The 20,241-nt window shown below is 43.6% G+C and overlaps 1 protein-coding gene across 3 annotated transcripts in view; it reads right to left on the bottom strand.

Moving 5' to 3' along the window:
* Positions 1-18,902, bottom strand: part of DAAM2 (dishevelled associated activator of morphogenesis 2) — a 119,921-nt gene extending 101,019 nt beyond the window's left edge. For 2 of the 3 annotated variants that reach the window (XM_086460552.1, XM_086460553.1), the window contains exon 1: positions 18,729-18,902. In XM_086460552.1, the coding sequence (XP_086316678.1) occupies positions 18,729-18,902 (174 nt within the window). The remainder of the gene's footprint in view (positions 1-18,728) is intronic. The other variant, XM_086460554.1, reaches the window with a different exon arrangement.
* Positions 18,903-20,241: the final 1,339 nt, after the last annotated feature.

Genomic DNA, 20,241 nt, shown 5'->3' with positions numbered 1-20,241 from the left:
GATTAAAAAGACATTTGCCAGGCTAGCCTGAGGGAGATGTAAAGTACCTTTGGTTAATACTCCTTACGTTTCTCTCCTTTATCTACTACTTGTTTTATTTTATTTACTGAGAGAAGGATATATTCGGTTAATTTCGCTTTTGTGTGGGCAATTTTTTTTTTTTTTTTTTTTTACTTACACAGATTGAATTTTAATGATAAAACATTTAAAATTTACTGGAGCTGAATTTGAGGTTCAAGTATTTCCAGTCCAGTTCTCAAGCCAAAAGGGAAGATGGCCTCCATTCAAAATGGCTACAACCCAAGGAAATAAGAGACAGAGAAAGAAAGGGAACAAGGAGGAGGAATGGTTAGGAAACATAAACCCAGTATTTTATGGGATTTAAAACCACATTATGTTCCTTGTTTTGGGGAACATTCATCAAGGTGTGAAAGCTGGATTTGATGCTGGGTAGCTATCAGGTCGATAATGATATCACTGAAAGCCCTGGAAGAGCTGAACAGTAAAGCATTTCTCACCTAGACTGGGCAGCACTTTTCTTAGTGATGTGAAATGAAATTAATATAGAGAAAAAGTAATATTTTTGGAATGTAGAAGAGTGTTCACCTGGGGAGAGAACCACTGAAGGAGAACCTTTAACACCTACCAACATGCCTGCCTCTCTAAAGGAGAACCTTTAATGCCTACCTCCACCTCTGTCCTGAAATATGTATTGTGTCTTTACCATTATCTGTGGAAAGGTGGGATAGAGGCACAGGATAGCTGCTCCTTCACCAGTCAACTTCACTTGGCCTTAGGAATTTTGGACCATAGGTATTTTGGAATTTAATTGGGGAAATTTAATTTGGTCCACAGTCCATAGGAATTTTGGAATTTAAATGGGGAAAACATGAAATAGTTTGAAAGACAAACTTAGTAAGATACTCAAAGACACAGTGAGACTTCCCATTTTCAACATATCGATGCTGAAGCCACAGCAAGGGAAACCTCAAGGCTATAAGTACATAGAGTATCAGGGCTTCAGGGCTCCAGCACGGTCTCCAGGACTTGAAGCCAAGACAAGAGCCACAAACTTGGTGCTCCAGGGATATTTAGACACTCGTGGCAGATTCCCTCAGTTCCAGTTTCTCATTCTACTTGTCCCAGTTTCACTGCCTGCCAGTCTTCCTTCTTTGTAAAAGACAAAAACCAACAACTCAAAACAACCAAGCAACCTTCAGAGGATGGTGGGTCTGTTCATTTTTACACTATGGCCTTGCACTGTATGAATTTTAGTTAAATGCACTGATTATCTTGCTTCCTGTTCACATCCCCATTCCTTTTTTGCCTTTCTCTTGCACACACTTACCTTTCCTTTTTTCCCCTCTCTAATCTTTTTCTCATTCCGCTTGACCCTTTTTCCCTGTCATGCACAAATGCACTCTCCCTTATCCACCTCATCAATCATTCTCTCTCAGTCTCTTAACAGCATCAAACCCACCCAATTTAAAAAATGAAGTATAATCCACTGTTGCAAGTATAATAAATTCCCTGTACAGTATGATACCTGTCGCCTCGGGTTCCCCAAGGTCATTTATATAGATGTCCATCACCATGTCCCCAAAAGGGCCATATTCCTGTTCCACTGATGCTCTCAAGTGGCACAGCACAGCTGACTGCCTTATGCCTTGCATGAATTTATTTAAATCTTGTATAAAGTAAATAGTGATTATGACACACCATGGGATCGCATCCAGCACCCACTGGTAGGCCCCGAAGAAGGGTCATGTTCATGTGCAATCACTTTGAGGGAATAGTTGATGGTGGGTTAATCAATGCTGAAGTACAGCTCAAGCTGACAGGAGATAAATGGCACTGACACGTCTGGGACTGCAGAGGAAGAGGAAGCAGTGGAAAAAGATCAGGGAGGAGGCTGTCAGCAGCACACTACAAGCCTCTGCAATACCGAATCCAATCCAGCACAACTTTTATAGCTTTAACAAGTGAACTGATTAGGACCACATTGCTAACACATGACTTATATTGCCTGAAAGCTGCACTTTTACACTGACAGCCATCCCAGAAACTTTTACTTTTCAGTTCAAGCTGCCTATGCCAGGTTCTGTTGGCAACTAACAAACTGGTTAGTCCGGTGGCTCACGTTCGAGCTGTGCCTCTGTCCACCAGAGAGGGAGGTCGGGGAGGAGCAGAGACACTCTCATCACAGGTCCAGAGGCAGCTGTCCAGAAAGCTGCTTCAGGAACAACTGCAGTGAGTGGGGGGGAAAAAAAAAGAAAAAAGTAAAAAAATAAATAAATCTTCTTCGGATCTCAGTCTCTGCAACGAACTTATGAATCCTTCAAGTAGAAGAGATAAACCTTCCCTATTTAATCGCTGTGTCCACCTCCAGGGGACAGTATAGGATTGTTCCCCTGCAGTTTTCCCTCCGTTGCTTTGTTCAATCCAGCTCCCCAGGCTGACATGTAAGAGGCAGCCTGCTGGAAGAGCGCACGTTTCCAATATCGAGGAGGTCGATAAGGCATTCTGAAAGACTGCCTGTCCGACCCATCAGTGAGTGAGGTTCATTCGACTGCACAAATGCCTACACACTGTACGAACTGGAGCCAGGAGAAACGCAAAAAAAAAAAAAAGCACCGCTCAGTAAAGCTCCCAAAAATGAGAGAAATATTTCACAGGCTTTACCTAATATGCAACTGTAAACACTGGAGCGTGATTGAGGCAGGCGTCGAGAGGAGTGAAACAGAGCCGCCTCCTCTATACAACCAGTTCCCATGCCTAACTTCTCAGGGCTGTAGCTGGCACAACTGCGTGGCTGAACTTGATAGCAGATGCTCTTTCAACAGGCAACAGCACTACCACCTGCACAGCTAGCACACCTCCAGAGGCAGCACACTGGTTAAGAGCTCCCACTTGGGTATCTGACATATGTCCAGAGTCCACTGATAACCCATGAAGAAAAGGCAAAACAACCCCCAAAACAAACCCTTCCCTTCCCTCAAGTTCTTCCATTTCATCCCAACTCCCGGAATTAAAAGCAGCCTTTGTAAAGCACACAGAAACGCCACACCACGTGAGGCTGGGGAGTAACCTTTTCATCAGTTTCCCAATTGATAAGAATCGGGAGGATCACTGCAAAACATCATTGGCTTTCCATGCATTTGCACACACAAAGTACGAGTATGTGTGGATATGTATGCCACTCACCCCTTACATGCACAAGAACTATACACATAAGACATGTCACATAACATCTGCCCATACCTACGCTGGTTTATCGTCACGCTCGTGCATGATGAAAGCGCTCTGCACACACGAGTCGCTCACACAGCCTGCTGGCATTGGAAGCAATATTTGCATTTCAGCTACTGCCGCAGATCTGACGTAAAGCAGAAAAGCAGACCACAAAAGGCTGTGATTCCCATCACACTCTTCTCTGTTCTTGCTTTTTCAAAAAGTTGCAGCTTTAAAGCCCCTTCAGTACTACGGGCCCGAATTTCTTGATTCTTAGTCAAACAGTACAAGACAAAAATCACCTGATGTTTATGTACTGGAAGATGTGTTTCTCTTCTACCCTGCCAACACAGAAGTTACTCATTCTTAAGGCTCAGCAGCAGAGTAAGACCTTCATCCATCAAGGGCACTGCTTTTTGGCAGAGAAATTCATCTCACAGAAAGTCAATTAACACACTCACCCCACTATACTGCTTCCTTTTTTTCTCCTTAATCATTGGTTAATTGCTTCTTTGCTCCCTGGAGAAGAGCTAAATCCTGTCTCTCTCCTACCCCTCAAAGCTCTCTGTGGCTTGACAGCATCCAAGTACCTATAACCAGCACGGCCTGTTGTGGCAGAGGCCATTAGAAGCTGCATCTGCTCTTCATTTTCCTGCCCTTCACAGGCAAACCACATGCATGAGACGACAATCTGCTGGGCCAAAGAGAAAGAGAAAGAATGAGGAAAACCAGTACCTGTTTATGCAACACGCAGATGTTTAGAGAAAGAGCGATTATGACTTAGATACGCCTTCTCATACGTAGGGCGACAATATGGGTAGAGCAAAAGGGCCATTCCATGGATATGGGTGGGCATCTGAGAACAACAATGCAAACAGTTGACTATCACCCTTTTTCTGTTAAGGTGGGCTGCATGTCCATGTCAGTGAACTGGAATAAGCCCAATGACAGGGATGGGGATGAAAACTGAATAGTCAGGCTCATGTCTAATCTAAATCCCTGCTGCTGCAATTTAAGCCTATTGCTTCCGGCCCTATCAACAACCACAGACATGGTTAGCAGATTTTTTTCCTTCCTCTTGATAACAGTTTTCAAGCCTATTAAAGGCTGTTGTAATGTCCCTCCTCATTCGTCTTTCTCGAGGCTAAACAAGCCCAGCTCTTTCAGTCTTTCTTAGAGGTCATGTCCTCTGGACCTCTCGTTCCTCTTCTAATTGACTTCCGGGCTTTCCCTGGTCAAAGTACATCTTTCTTGAAGTGCACTGTTCAAAAGTGGGGACAGAGCTCCAGCTGAGACCTTACCAATGCTTGAGTGCAAAGACGACTTCATGCATCTTCCAGACTGCGTTCCTGGTTACATATTCCATGAAGCCCATTACTTTTTTTTTTTTCTTTTTAAATAAAAAACCCCTCAAAACATCCATGACCTGTTCACTCACGATCCTCTATAAGCCCTAGTTTCTTCTCTAAAGAAATGTACCCACCTGGCTACTTTCCAACCTGAATTACCAGACTTTCTCCTAAAAGGTGCATGTTTTAACTGTCCCTACTGAATTCCATCCGTTTTCACACAATTTCTCCACCTTCTTTAAAGCTTATCTTTTAACATATCCACAGTGTTTACAGCCTAGTGACATCTGGAAAGTTAATAGGTATGCTCTGTATTCCACTGTCCAGTGAATTAAATGAAAACACCAAACAGAACCGAAGCCATTAAACCCCTACTTGATACATCATTTCTCTGTGACAGGTTGTAAGTCCTCTAGGGCAAGTACCACATTTACCTCCACATTCTGATTATAAACAGTATATCAAATACTTCTCTCAAACAGAGCTTCTAGTATCACCTTATATAACACTAAATAACAATAAAATCTGCTGTTTCAGCACAGCGCCCATTCCCCACCCCCTCATTTCCTTTCCTTCTTCTCCCCTCATTTCCCTCTCCCTGTGCCAGGGTTTGTTTTTCATGCCAAGGTCCTTTAGATGAGACCCTGTATGGGAAGGTAGGTGTGGGAAAGGTTATTAGGAAACTGCCATCTAAACTGCTACCTTTCCGGCTTCTCCACCCTCTCCCTCCCTACAAAGTCTCCTCTGTTCTGTTTTAAGACTAATGAGTTCAGAGGAGGTTCCTAGGCTGGAGCAATTCACAGCTCGGACCGTGCCAAAGCACACAGGCACACACCTCTCTGATCGCTTCCTGCCCAAACACAGTCCTGCTGGCTCAACCCTCCACATGTGGGCTGGGAATTGCTTCTGCGACCCTGTGCCAAAGGCAGGCTGAATTTCCAGGGGTGTCAGTGCCCCCTACTCCTCTCCTCCCAGCTTTATCCTCTTGTGTGCATCCTATTTGCCATGTGCCCCTACGGAGGAAAACAAGGGTAAGTCAGAGCTTGGCTGACCTTTAAATCGCTGATAAAATATTACGTAAAAGGGCAGGAGGAACTGAGAGGTCAGTTAAGAATTTAATGAGCAAAATTAACTTCTTATCGAGCTTCGGCTGTGCAGCTCAGACACACATGCTCAAACTTATATGCAGGGTAAACTCAAAAGGAACGCCAATAAATCAACATCATTTCTGGCATGAGTTCAGGTTTACACAGATAGAAGTGAAACCAGAAGCTGGCTTTAGTTCTTCTCTTGCTCTCTGAATTATTACTTCAGCTTTAGTAGTGCAAACCAGAGATCAGAATGTCCCTAACTCCATTAAACTGAATGGACTTACTCTGGATTTACACCAGTGAAAAATATTAATCAAATTACCTGCTTTAAATTGTAACAGAGACTAAACCTCTCTGCTAGCCAGCCTGTAACACAGGCTTGTTCTACAGCCTACAGCACAGATTTCAGACACAGAATAGACTGAGCAGTCTATCAGTCCCCATTTCGCTAATTGTTAACTTCTACTTCAATAAATGGAGATGAGCTGTATTTACTACTAATCAGTCCAGACCAGCTAGAACACCACCAACATGTGAGGCTTCTGTTATGTCCTCTGGGGTCAGGTGGAGGGCAACTCCACAATGCTCTTCACTCACGTAAACCAAGTATTTCCATAGTCAAACACTGAAGTGAAGGCATGACACTGTATTTGGTTATTCACTCACACCCTGTCCTGTCTCACTGCTCAACTATTCTGATAATCAGAACAGTAACTACTGCGTTGACACCAGTGGGCTCAAAAAAACACCAGCCAAGACGGTTTTCCTCTAAATATTTCTAAGAAAGAAATTATCAGAAGCTTTCACAAAATACAGCAAAAGGAATAAGAGAAGGAGGAGCATTTACCTTGCAGAATGAACCCATCTCCTAACAACAAATCATAACTGCATTTACTGTCTCGTTAAGCATTTGTAATCCAAAAGTCCTCTTGCATCATTAATGCAGAAGGCAACAACTTCACACCGACCGGCAAACTCATCCAGCTGTTGCTCTATATACAAGATGTAATGCTGAAACACAGCCATTAAAGCTATCCCAATGGATTTTCCATGACTCAGGGATCTCTCTGGACACCTTCCAAACTGGGAAACTGCAATCTGCTTTCCCCTTGTAATTTCCTCTGGAGAAGTTATTCATCAAACCTCCACCTAGTAAGTCATTGCATAACATTTGTTGTGCGTGCTGCTAAATACTTTTCAGAAGGTGTTTGTGTTAGTAGTCTGGGCAGCCTTTCCCTTTATGTGGTCAACAAATGATGGGAAACCACAAAATTAAAAGATGCCCTTAAGTGTTTTCAATATAGAAGTGCACAGCTTATACAGAGGTTGACTAGGGCCATTTTGCATACAGCACTGGGCTCACACGTGAAAGAAAGGAGAGTCTGTCCAGGAAGGCTGTAGAGTCTTATTATCAGATTCTCCTTAAAAAAAAAAAACACAAACCACCAAGTAGGTAAGAGCAGGGCAATAGCTATGCCAGGAGGCAGTAGCAGAGATTTGCTCCAGAGCTCTTCAAATACAATACATTTGCCACTGGAAGACTCCTGTACCACCTATGCCTTACATGTGCCGTATCTTTTCAGCACCTTTTCAATCTGGCTACAATTCTATACTAAAACTGGTTTGAGAAGCATTACTATTCCTGTTTCACACCAGAGAAACAACCTCACAAATGCCTGGAATGAGCTTGCAGAGGTACCTAGGAACAAGCCATAGTGCTCTTGAAATGCTTTCCTCCCAGCAAGCTTACAGACCTTTTTTATTTACAGAAAACGAGGTACCTAGCATTAGAAGCTCTGGGTCAGTGGTGTTCTAGTGCCAGGTGGAAGGCACCTGTCTGTCCTTCCTCCAGACAAAACGTGCCCAAGCAGAGCATCTGTGGAGGTGGCCTGGTGCTATGAGTGACAGCTAAAGCACCTTCTGATCCTTGCCTTCCATGCACTGCTCCCACCCGGTGCTGAAGGGATGAGCAGAAGGGCCATTTATCTCCTGTATTTAGAGACACCAAAAGCTCCTCTTTACCCACTGTGGAGGAAGGTGCCAGAAAACTGCTGACCTGAAAACCTTGTACCCTAAAAAGGTGCTACTCCATCCACCCAGCCTCCCCTGTGGCACCCTGTGCTCCCTACTTTGGAGTCTTGCAAACCAGGTGCAGGACAAAAAAAAAAAAAGGCCATTTCCCTCCAACAGTAGAAGAGCCATCCCAGATTACCTTAACAGTTTCCCTGAATGATAAACAACCTTGAGCACTGTTTGAAGACACAGTCCACCCCTACAGAACGACTCAGAGGCATGGCATAATTATAAACCCTTTTTCCCCACTGTCCTTCAGGCTATGTGATACACTCTCTGAGCAATGATTAGATCTGATATAAATTGCTATTAGATGAGCAAATGCAGTGAGTTTGAGTCAACACATTAAACAGATGATCCTTCATGGTCGTTACCTGCTTCTCCATTCAATTATCTTATTTTGTTAACAGTTATTCCTAAACCCCAGCTACACTGAACCTCAGCAGGAATAACTGCTGTCCTGCAAAACACTCGCATCCCATCCTCTTTCACCACCTTTCCTCCTCACTGGAAAATTTCACTGCTTCCCCAGCTTCAGGTGGTTACTTTTACATTGCTATTTTATTATAGGTTTCATAAGATCTTTATCATCACAGGGACCTGCCTCCCCCTTTCTTGCTCAAATCATACCTCCTACAACATCTCAGATCTGGCCCTTCTATGAGATGCAGAAGATCTGTCATTCAACCTCCCTTCATCAACATGCAAGCTCGCTCTCCAAAATCATAGCCAAAAGATCATCTTGGCCTAGCATTCGTCCCATGCCACTTCCATCTTTGCACCCTGTCCTTGCTCTCCCTTCAGCGCCACAGCTACTGCATTTGTTGTGTCTTTTTCTTCAGCACTTTGGAAAACTTTGTCCCTCCTTGTCGCCATCTCCTGTCCAGTTACAAACTGGTCATCATGCTCTTTGCATCATGTAGTACTCTCCTCTTCCATTTCTCTCAGATGCATCTCCAAGTGGCATCTTCTCATCCCAAATGACCTTTCTGACCTGATTCATAACAGTCTCCTACCTCTCCTCAGCAGAGCAAATCTAGTATCCTCTAGATATCAAATATATCAAATATCAAACATCCTCTCTAGAAGGGGAGGAATAAGGTCTTAATAAATTTGTAAGTCATCTAATACAGCTTTGAACAACATAAGACACTAATAGAGAGAAGTAAAGAAAGGACAGAAACTGCAGAAGGGCAGGAATCATACTCGGAAAAGCCATTTCAAAGCAGTGGAGCAAGAAGACATCCCTGTACTGCTGCTGCTGGCTCTTTTTCTACTGGAAAGGGCAGAGCTTGTTACTCTGCAGCCAGCAGGCACCAAAGGTGTCAGACACTGTATGAGAACACTGGTTCAATTCTACAAGGAAGGTAGGAAATTGCCTACTCTGCATCCATCCATGTGGAGCTGGAAAAGCCCCAGAAAGCTGAAATAAAGATTAATTTGATCCTTCCAGGTAGCAAGTATGACTCCTATTATCTTCTCAATGTTTTATCAGTTCAGCAGCCTTCAGTCTCAATCCAGAAAGCTCCTGACTCTGATACAGCCATAATGCAACACAAAAAATATTCAAATATCAATGATGTCTTACTAAGGAAAAAGGCCACAGTAGAGCTTTACACTATTTTTTCTTTTTATGTAATGCTGCCTAACACCTGCAGCTATGCCAAAACAAGATAGTGTTATCGAATCAGCTGATAAAATATTAGAAACACATGGACAGTAGATTTCTGAACAATAAGCACATCCACCCTATCCATGGCTTAGGGGACAGGATATCGTGACAGCTTCCAAGCATCCATTAGAGGGAAAACACAAGATTGACATCTTAGCACATCCATGCTCTAGTGGCAGGATCTGTTCTTTCCCCTCCTTTTGCATCCCAAGCCATATCTGTTGTGGTTCCAAAATCCACTCCTCTCATGCCCTAGATGGACTACATGCATTTCCTCAGTCAGGGAACATCAGGGTTATCTTGTTAAAAACATGTAGTCCAGTAAGCAGGTCTTTCTCAGGTGTTTTATGTCTATTGTAAGTAAATCATACTCAGAACACGCTCAAACATTCCCTTCAGGTGTTCCCACCACGACCACTACTCTGCCTCACCTTTTAGAAAAGCAGCCAGCATGCTCTGCTTGAGATATTCAGAAGCTAACAGTCACCCGAGACACAGAAAATACCACACTGGCCAAATTTCAGGCAATTTAGAATTATCTAACTCCGCTACCATCCTCAGTGGAACTGATCTCTTTTACATCGGTCCATAAGTTTATAGTAAACCAACATGATCTACAGAACAGTGTATCCCTGTACAAAGGCCTTTAACTGCACAGGCGCTTTGGTAACACCCCCAGCTTCTTCACACCCAAAATCTGGCACGTAAGCCCAGGTCTGGATTTGCATTAGTTTACACAACCCTATTGATTCTCAGGCACGGGGTGTGAGACCTGGCTCCCATCTCGTGCTCCTCTCACAGCATCTGGGTCTCCCACATTCGCAGCAGTGACTGCTGCTTCTTACACAGCTGGTCAGGGAGCTGGGAGCTGCCAACCAGCTGCACCTTCTGGAAGGGAGCCTAGAGAGGGAAAGTGCTGGTTCTGCATTCACTGCCACAAGGCTGTCCCCGTTACAGGGCTCCACATGTAGGAGAGTGTCTGAAGAAGGGAGCTGTCTCTGCCACGGAGCCTAAAATGTCATACCTCTTATGGATTGGGACTTGAGTAACTCTAGAAAGCGGCTTGTAGCGATATGTGCATTAAAATCAGGGACTTGTGCACATGTATTGCACGTGGGACACGTGTAAAGCAGACCCAACACGAAAAATCTCTTTGAAGAGCAGGAAGAAAAAGAAAAACCTTATCCCAGATATGTACAATCTTGGACTGAAGAATTGTGCTAGACATAAAGGAACATCTGTGCATAACTAGACAGACTATGATACTATAAAGAGCTTTTGCCTCCCAAGCTTCAGTCCCCTAATTGCCTCCGAAATCTTAAACCACTCAGTACTTTTGCCATTATTATAATAGAAGACAAGTGCATCTGAGTGCATGAAAAATGTTAATTTGACAACTATAAACTAACCCAAGAGAAAGGAAAGTTTTTGTGGCCTGGTCACCATCAGAGAGGAAAGCAATCTGCTGCCTCAAAGCTTTGCTTTTTTCTGCCTTCAGAGACAGTGTCTTCTACTCAGATAGTGATGCTAAGTGTTCTTCCTGGATACGAGCCTCTGGTTGTGAAAAATCCAGCTTACTCTCATCATCAGTATTACAGCCTCCACGGGTGCATTCTCATTAAGTGCCAGAAAGGAAGCAATAATTGGGGTGGGGAGCCTCCTCCGAGCCAAGGCCAGCAAAGCCTCCTAGTTTGCTGGAGTCAGAGCTCATCATATGCAAATGAAAATGAAGGACCTCTCCAGATCTTGATTGCATTTGGCACTACACAACCTTCCTGACTGATTAGGTACAATCCTTCATTACAGAAAACTGCAGAGGGAATGGGCACAGGGAATAAAAGAACTTCCTCTTATGGGCGAAACAGCATAGAGGCACTTTTAAGTTATGGTTGTGGAGAAATTTGCATTGATCAACAACTCAAAGCCACAGGCCTGTCAGAGGTGTAGTCTGAAACTATGATTTACATGTAGGGCAAGTGACACAGAGATTAAATCTCCATATTAAAAAGAATCCAGGAAGAAGACAGAATAACTCAAAAGATCAATGATTTGAAACGGAAATACTCAAATCTTGGCAACATGCCTTAATTTAAATGGGAGTAAATACTGTCATCAATACACACCACATGTGTTTGGGGTTTGAAGTGAGGACCTAAAACACATGTCCTTCTAAGCCACAAACTTTCAGTGAGAAACTAAGGACTGAATAAGCTTTAGAGATGGAGGATGCTTCTCTGAGAAGGTGGTACTCCACGCTGCGAGCCAAGAGGCAGAACGGGCAACTGCGCATTTCTTCCCCAGAAGTGTAACAAGGGAGCTGGGGAAGAAATAGAGAACTTTGTTCTCCAGGCCTGTCAACCAACACAGAGAAACACAGCTGATGCCCTCTTGTGCCTACGTACACTGATTAACATTTAAGGCAGTCTATATTCACACGAAAGCCCCAAATGGAGGCATTCCTTGTACTTTTTACCCCATAAATACTCCTGCAGGTCGCAGAGCCAAAGAGGGGCCTCACGAACACTGCCACAGCTAGGGTTTGGCAAGCTTGAATGGGACTGGTGCTATATGGGAGTACTTATTCAATGTGGTGAAGCCCAGTTTTCATCTGAGGTTCACGTTGTACCCATTACATTACATGGCCTGCAAGGTAGAAGTAAGCATGAAGGCAACTTGCTCCTTCCAAGTCAGATGTTTGCAGTGGGAACCGCTACTACAGTTATCTAGGTTTGGATCTCAGCTCCCTGTGGCTCTTGATGAAGGTGTCTTATCCAGCATATGCCAAATTGATGCCTGGCTCAGAAAGTGTTTTGCTTCCTCTGATGAAATAAATAAATGAATTCTCAGATACTCCATGCTTTCAATATAAAAACTCCTTTTTCTTTGTTTTCTACTCAACTGTCTCTCCTCTAGGAAGAGATCCTATAATCACTGAATTTTATTCCCTGTGAAGGTAGAGAAGGAACAGATGTGGAGAGCTGTCACAGAGTAAACAAAGAGCAGAGTTTTCCCAAACCTTCTGTTATTGATCAATTCATCCAATGCTACTAGAAATGTGTCCCTGGTGACCCTATTGTTCCTTTGTCCCTGTCCTGAGAGGACTAGCAAAGATACCAGTCATGTGGATGGCTCATGTGCTTCAGACCAACCAACTCCTTTCACACTCTTCAGCATTCTGTCACTGAAGTGCTGGCAACTACTAGCCTGGAGGGTTGAGAAATCAAGAGAGCACATCAAAATATATTACAGCAGCCAATATCACATTAATTCCATAGTTCTGTTTCAGGACAAGATGAAGACACTGATTTACTTCAGAAGGGATTCGCTAAACGGGCAGAAAAGTCAAGCGAGACCCATGTGGTGGGAAGGGAAGGAGAAAAAAGGCAGGAGCAATAGGTACAGTAAAGCAATAGACATCTTGCTTTAGGCATCCTCCTTCCTCAGGTGGCACAAGGCATTAAAAGTTCTAGTCACCACTACAGAAATTATCAGATTATTCAGAGGTTACCAAGTTGCTGCCTCTGCTGCTTGGACTCTGCTGCCACATCTCCCTCTCATATTTTTCACATGCATGGGAGTTCCACTGTATACCTCCTATGTCAAGGAGACTGAAAGAGAAGGAATGAACATGATCCTCATTTCCTCTCTTCTCTTTACTGTCATAGTCACTGCTACTCCTTCCAGCTAGACTCCTGGGCTAGCTCATCCTTAATTCAGAAATTCAGCCAACTGTGAAGCTGTGGAAGCCATTACTAAATATTATGGGATCCAAGGTGAGAGACTAAGAGTTGAGTTTAGGGTTGTCAGGAAGGAACATAGTTCCACGTTCTTGTGGTTGGTGTTACAGAACACCACAGACAGAAACCAAGGTTAAGGTTTCACTCACGTTTCCCAGCATGGGCTGGACACACTGAAGGTGCTTGATCCTGAGGGAAGGACAGAGCCCTTGATTCCGCATTTGGTTCCATCTTCATTTCATTGCACTCAGGCAATACCACAAGGGAAAATACGTTTTTTATTTCCAGTGGCCTTATTGTTCAGGAACACAGAGCAGTTCCGTGTGTATCTTCTCCATGACAAAAGCTGGGGTTTCACAGTAGGGTCAGAAAACTAGATCTCTTCAGAGAGAGAGAGAGGGAAGACTGTACGTTGCCTCATTCGAGCAGCAACCTACCTCTTTTGGCAACTAAAGAATGATGAGACTTCATATGGAGATGTAATGTCAATGGATGAGAAGCAGCACAAAGGCAGGCCAAAAGAGATGCTGGATAATTCTGAATTTTTCAAATACAGAGAGTTCATAAGTATTTACATCACTCAACTGTAAATAACGTAACTTAATAGGTACTTTTGGTGGCATAAGTGGAAAAGCCTGGGAGGATGGTAAATAGTAATATGGATAAAACGCTTTTGTGAATCTATGAAGTCAACAGAACTCCTTATTTAGGGACTATGGGGAAAAAGAAGAAAATAAAAAGAAAAAAAAAAAAGGAAAAAAGAAACAGATTCAAATGCAATGTAAGAGGAACAAATCACGACAGAAGAATCCAGTCAATATCCCACCTGAACTAAATACCAGAATGCTGCAAAGGCAGCCAAGACTAAGAAGAAGTAACAGTAAGCATTTCTCACATCTTTCCCAGTATAAGAGTCTAATGGGGTGCAGGTAACTCAGACAAGGATATTATTGTTCAAGCTTGGAGGCTATAATAATACGATCAACTTTGAAAACAGCAACTCAAAAGACAACTCCACTTCTTCCCCATGGACCTTCCACCCTAAAATAGACAATCTTGAACTCCACCTTCTCAAATACCATGACCATCCCAACAGAGCCACTAAGAAAGGAAACAGAAACAACGAAAGCACAAGCTTTCTACATTGCTCTTTCTTCTGTGACAGCATTCTTTACACATTTCTGCTTTACCTGAATTTCCAGCATTTAAGTTACACCTCTTGGCACGGTCTGAGTTCACATCTGAGATCAGGTTGCTGGTGTAAGAGAGATCTAGATGGCAAAATCTTTAGTGTCAAGCAGAAGCCCATCCTTAACCAACAAGAAGAGTCCAGGCTCTAATATTGAGCAAAATGAATCAGAACCCGCTGTGACAAGAACACACCACTGCTAACAAATACGAACAAGGACATGGAGAAGTTGTTTCATGAAAAAAAACTATTTCCCTTTGCCTTGCAATAGTTCTTCCAGATTCTTCTGCAGTTCCTGTTCAGTCAATAAATCTGTACAAGGAAAATCCCATGTGCTTAGCACAGCCATTTTTGCCAGCAGGCACAAAACCAGATTGGCATCCGCTGAATAGACCACCAACTGCAGCAGCACTTTACTACATGGTAGTATACACAGTGCCAGCTAAGAAGAGAGACTGAGGAAAAAAGCAGAAGTGATGCTGGCTAGAACAGCCTTGACGGTCAGGTAAGGCCAGTTTTACAATTTATGAGGTACCAGATGACTCCCCACACCCTGCTCTCTGAAGCTTCTCTTCCTTGCCTGTTCGTTGAAGGAGAGACGATAAAGCCAGCTGTTCCGCCCTCTTCCAGTTGGGTGCATGAAAGTGGCCTTTTGAGGTGCAAAGCTTGAGGTCACAGGCATTTGTTTGCTTTGTGTCTTGTGCATCTAGACTTCTGATAAGCACTCACCGGTACAGTTACCACTCCGTTAGCCCCAGGGCAATCACTGCCAGCAGACAGCCTGAGAAGGAGTAGACCTTCTGCTGTCTTAGCCCAAACAAAATCAGACCAAACCACCCTGAGCCAGTCTTCATTCAGACCTACTCCCTGTACATCTTCCCAACGAAACAAACAGAGATTGAATTTGGCCTGTGTCAGGAGTAACATTTTCTGTTTTAATTTTCTAATCGAGGAGACAAGGCCTAAACCCAGCATCCAGCTTCAAGCAGCACACATGCCTAGGATCCATCCTAGAACTGTTTTTTCTGGTTTGAGCAGCATCAAGAGCAGACATTTCAGCTGAATCAGCATCGTCATTTCACAAGCACTGCCTTGGTCAGAGTCCAGTTAGGCAGCTGGTGTTATTCAGTCCATGGGTCTGGGTGCATCCCCCAAACAGAGCAGCCCATACACCTACACTTGCCTCAGCCTGGAATCTCCACGAGCAAGTTTGCAAGCTGTGGAAAGGTCTTGTGACTCCATCACAAATAAAGGATCCTAACACATCCTTAATTCCTCTGCTTGCAAAACGGACATCTTCAAATTCATTTTTCATGATATTAATTTAAGGACCACAAGAACAAGAGAAGGCATGCTTCTGGCCCTCAAAATGTCTATTTTCCTCAGAAAGGCAGGTAGAAACATACTTAATATTTACTGGACTGGAAAATTCATCACAAGAGAGCCTTTTCCAGCACAGCTAGGCTTAGCTCTTCTTGTCATTAACTCTTACGTGGGAAAATGCCCCACATTTTAACTGCAACAAGGGGAAAAATAAGGCTTTTAAAAATTCATTCAAGCACACCAATGTTTCATTATACCCTTTGTAGAGCAGATGGCAAGATGAGGCTATACCCCCCGGGCCTGCTTCAGGGAGCTAACACAAATGCTTTTCTCACTACAGATCTTAGATGATGTTGGTGTCATCATTTCACTTGGGGATTTGGGTCAAAAGGCTTTACACTCAAATCTGGTTTTTATATAGTACAAGTGCACCCAGACTAGACCCTAACGGATAAGCAGCGGGGAGGCAAGTACACAGCACAGAGCCCTCTCAGGCACTTCCAGGTCGCTGATTTACACTGGCACATTTACAGACTGAATCTTTCTAATCCAATTAACATCTCATCTGAGCTGTCAATACAGATGTAGCCTGTTTTATTTTAGTGTCTCGTGGAACATGCATTAATCCGCGCCTGTGGACAAACTAGCCCTTCTAGGCATATTCTGCATTCTGCCAGCCCGGTTTCTAGCCCAGGTTCTCTGACTCAAAGCCCTTACTGCTTTTGTGTCACCTGACTACCCAGGACATGCATCACTATCCTATCTGAGTGCTTTATAAAAATATGCAATATACACCATTAACCTTCTGAAAAATAGCACTTTTCTCCCCCAGCTAACTTCAAGTCATGATGGCTAGGGTACTATCATTAAATATAAGAACATGAATAGGATCTATTTTCATTTTAATAGCTTCAGTTGTTTGAAATGCATATGCCAGTTACAGGCTATCAGCACATTTAATAAGTTGTAGCATAGACGAACAACTCACAAACTTCTGGGGCCAAAAATGTTTACAGTCCATCAAGTATACTCGCACCAAAAACATTAAAAATCATAGCAGACTTCCATAAGGCAGCTGTGAGCTGTTTTGCCACAAGCACAAGGAACACGGGTATTTGCCAGGCATAAACCAAAAAGCTAAAAGCACCCTTAATACCACCCACAAACTCTCAAAAACTCCTCATAGAAACTGATACCCTTCTCAGCAAGCAAAAGCCCAGCAGCAACTAAAACAGGTCTTTCACTATGACCCAAAGGTAAACAAGTTCAAGTTTTAGCAAGCCAAGTTCAGGAGCAAAGCTCATCTCTTGGTGACGTCTTCAGGAAGGCTGGATTGAATGCTTCAACGGGTCTTGGTACTGGAGAGAGGTGAACTTTGATACAGCAATTAAAGCTTTGCATGTGAAAGCCAATACTTAAGCAGCATCCAGAAATAAATTGACAGCAGAGCAGATTACAGATTACACTCTTACCCATGAGAGATACCTGTCACCAAGCAGAATTCTCCACAGTCAGTCAGCTGCACTTTCTGAGAGGAATTCCAGTAGTCTCACATAAAAGGTAAACTGACGTACATATAGACCAGGATTTTGTGAGGTATCTCCATAAGAGGAGATTCCTCATCTGCTACTTAGTGAGAAGGAAGTAGACCCTCCTCTGTTACACACTCTGTTCTTCCCGAAATAGCTGAAAATCCTACTGACTCCTTCCCACTCCCCCCTGGCATAGAATACTGCAAATGCTAAAAAATGGTCATGGGTGCTAGGGAAAGTGGAAACAGTTAATGGAAAAGAAATCCATATCGATTTACTATGTACACACAAAGCCACTTTGTGCTGAGGAAGTTCTTGAGCTGAAAATTGTTAAGAGGGTTGGAGAGTATTCTGGAAAAGACCACCCCAGGGCCACATCTTATATTCTTCCCTAGGTACCTGCTTTGCAGCCCATCTTGCAACAGGAGCCCGGGCTAGGTTGTCAGACCACTGATCTGACCAGCTATAGCTGTCCCTGTGTTTGGTATGACATACTATAGCTGCCCATATGTTAACCCCCACTTGCACACCCCAATTACATGGTTATATTCCTTGCTATGGCACTCTGAAGCCATGGTAATGGACAAGAACTTACTGGGCTAATGTTATAAGTGTAACGTAAAAGTTTACTGGCAAATTCCTCTAATCTTTTCTGTTCTATTCCTCATCTCAGTAGCACCACTCAGGCATATATACACTTACAGATACCCCACTTTACACACCCCACAATCTCAGAGTGGTAAAGAGAGCGCTAATCAACCGCATCCAACGGGGGTCACCTTTACGATGCAGGTTGCAAACCAGCACAGCCCTACGACCTCCGCCTGTGTTTTATGTGTGGGCTGAACAAGAGGGCAAAGACAGCGAGGTCATTCGATGCCAGGCATGAACAGCAAGTGCCTGCTACTGGAACCCACATTCACCACAAAAGCAGACGACAAAGTTCATCTGCAATAAGTGCTGCTCTTCCTGTTTATGTCTGTTGCTGCAACAGCACCTTTCCACGGTCTAAAGGCAGCTGGCTGATAAACAATCAGCGTGGTCACCTGATTCTTATACCTCACCACCAGTATGTTACTGATCAACAGAACAGTATAGTCCTTATTTTATAGGCCCACAAACCCTAAGATTTTCCACTGTATTATACAGCAGACTTTACCCCAAAGTTGTTAATAAGAAATTGACTGTCAAGGATTCATTCTCTGGAGAACTGATGAGGTTCCTTCTAATATGTCCAGTCCTAAATCTGGAGAACTGCATAGTGCTGTGAGAATAAATAAGCATATTTAAACATTTTGTTGTACTTATACCCAGTACCACTGTGATCCATCCTGTCATTTGCCATCTTTTTCCCACCAAGGAATTGGTCATAAAAGAATGAAAAAACCAAACCAAACCAAAACTTTAAAAAAGCTTTACCAGAAGGTTTTTTTCCTATCCCTAATAAGTCCCTTAAGTCCCTTCACTCCTCCTTTGAAGGGACGAGCTCATCCATCCCCTAAAATATATCAATCTGGCAGCAGAAACTTACCACAAGTTCGGAGAATCTGGCATTGAGTTCTTCTGCTGGTGGGATCGGGACAGAAAACTCAAGGAATTGGAGGGGGTTGTTGTCCTTGAGGTTGATTTCAGGGAGATCACTACCCCCAAAGCAACAAAGAAATCCCAACGCATGACGATTCCTCTTCCGTGGGGCCATGATCATGGTGTATGATGCTATCTTCTGATCATGTTCTGCAGGAAGAAGAAAAAAAAGCAACAGATATTAAATGATAAACAAGACTTTTGGATCTTCGCAGGTCTCTGCAGTTAGAATGGTTATTGCTGGTGTAACAGCTGGAAGAGGACAGAAGGATTTGAGAAAAAAAAAAAAAAGGCAAAATGAGCACTCAGGCTAGACAAGGTGGCTAAGCTTTAACATGGTATTAATATATTCTTGTATGGCAGCATAGAATCACTTCTCCCAAAGTTTCCGAAAAGGTTTTACAAACTGAGTGTGGGATTTCCCAGCAGGTAGATTTACTAGTAATGCTCAGTAGCCAAGGCTGAATGCTAATATTGAAGGCCAGTATTGGCCTCTCTCTGACTACTACAGTAAAGGAAACGAAGTATCAGAAGCAAAAAGCATATATTGGAGAATTTACCCAGAACAAATGGAAGAATCCTCCCAAGGTATCCCATTTGGTCAAAAGGAAATGAACAACGAAACAACTAAGCAGAAATAATTTTCCACCACTCTGGAGCCAGCCCACCAAACTCTCACTTATCCCTTCATGGCCAGGACTATCACAGCAGGACCATTTTGTCTCTTCCCATTTTCAAACACACGTAACTGGTTGGGGCTGCTGTACGTATTTGGGGGAAAAACCGCACAGCGCTAACGCATGCTTTCAGATTCACGTTTGAGCTGCCACATCTCATCTTGACAGGACCCAGGCTTGTGGGGCTTTGGTATCAGGAGTGTAAAGGGAGGCAAACGGAGGGCTGGAGGAAGGAGGAGCTGGGAAGTGGCTGATTTCACCATACAACACCGTTTTGAGCGGCCCATCCAAACAGGAAGGCTCCTGCCAGCAGTTTGAAAGGAGGGATCTGTGCAGCCCACAAAGAGCTGCATATTTTGCCCTTTTAAGGGGGCTTGTTGTTTGACAGCTCAGGGGCTTATTTGTGTTATATATTTTTAAGGACTTCACTTTTTCACTTCATCTGCAGAATAAGCCATGTCCTTAGAGAGTAAATAATTAAAGCCTGTTGTGAAGCCAGGCTCCCTGGGCACAGGGCAGGGGAGCAGGGAGGGAGGCAGCAGGTGAACCAAACCAGGGGATGCTGTATCAGCAGCAACACAGATGAGCTTTGTCATCAGAGCAGCTGCTGCCTCAACCTGCCCCACAATGCTTTCGTCTGTCTGCCTGCCAGAACAAGGCTGCTTTCAGCTCTGACAGAGACTAAGTAGCTGTGCTAGGAAAACCACCTTTAGGACAGCAGTTGCTTAGTGGGACTTAACACACTGCACACAGCCAGAAGTTCTCCAGGGACTTTTTGTGTAG

The sequence above is a fragment of the Leptosomus discolor genome, chromosome 2, assembly GCF_034619465.1.
Source record: "Leptosomus discolor isolate bLepDis1 chromosome 2, bLepDis1.hap2, whole genome shotgun sequence".
Classification (NCBI taxonomy): domain Eukaryota; kingdom Metazoa; phylum Chordata; class Aves; order Leptosomiformes; family Leptosomidae; genus Leptosomus; species Leptosomus discolor.
Note: the sequence above shows the minus strand (reverse complement) of the source record. Positions and strands in the feature narration are given on the sequence as shown.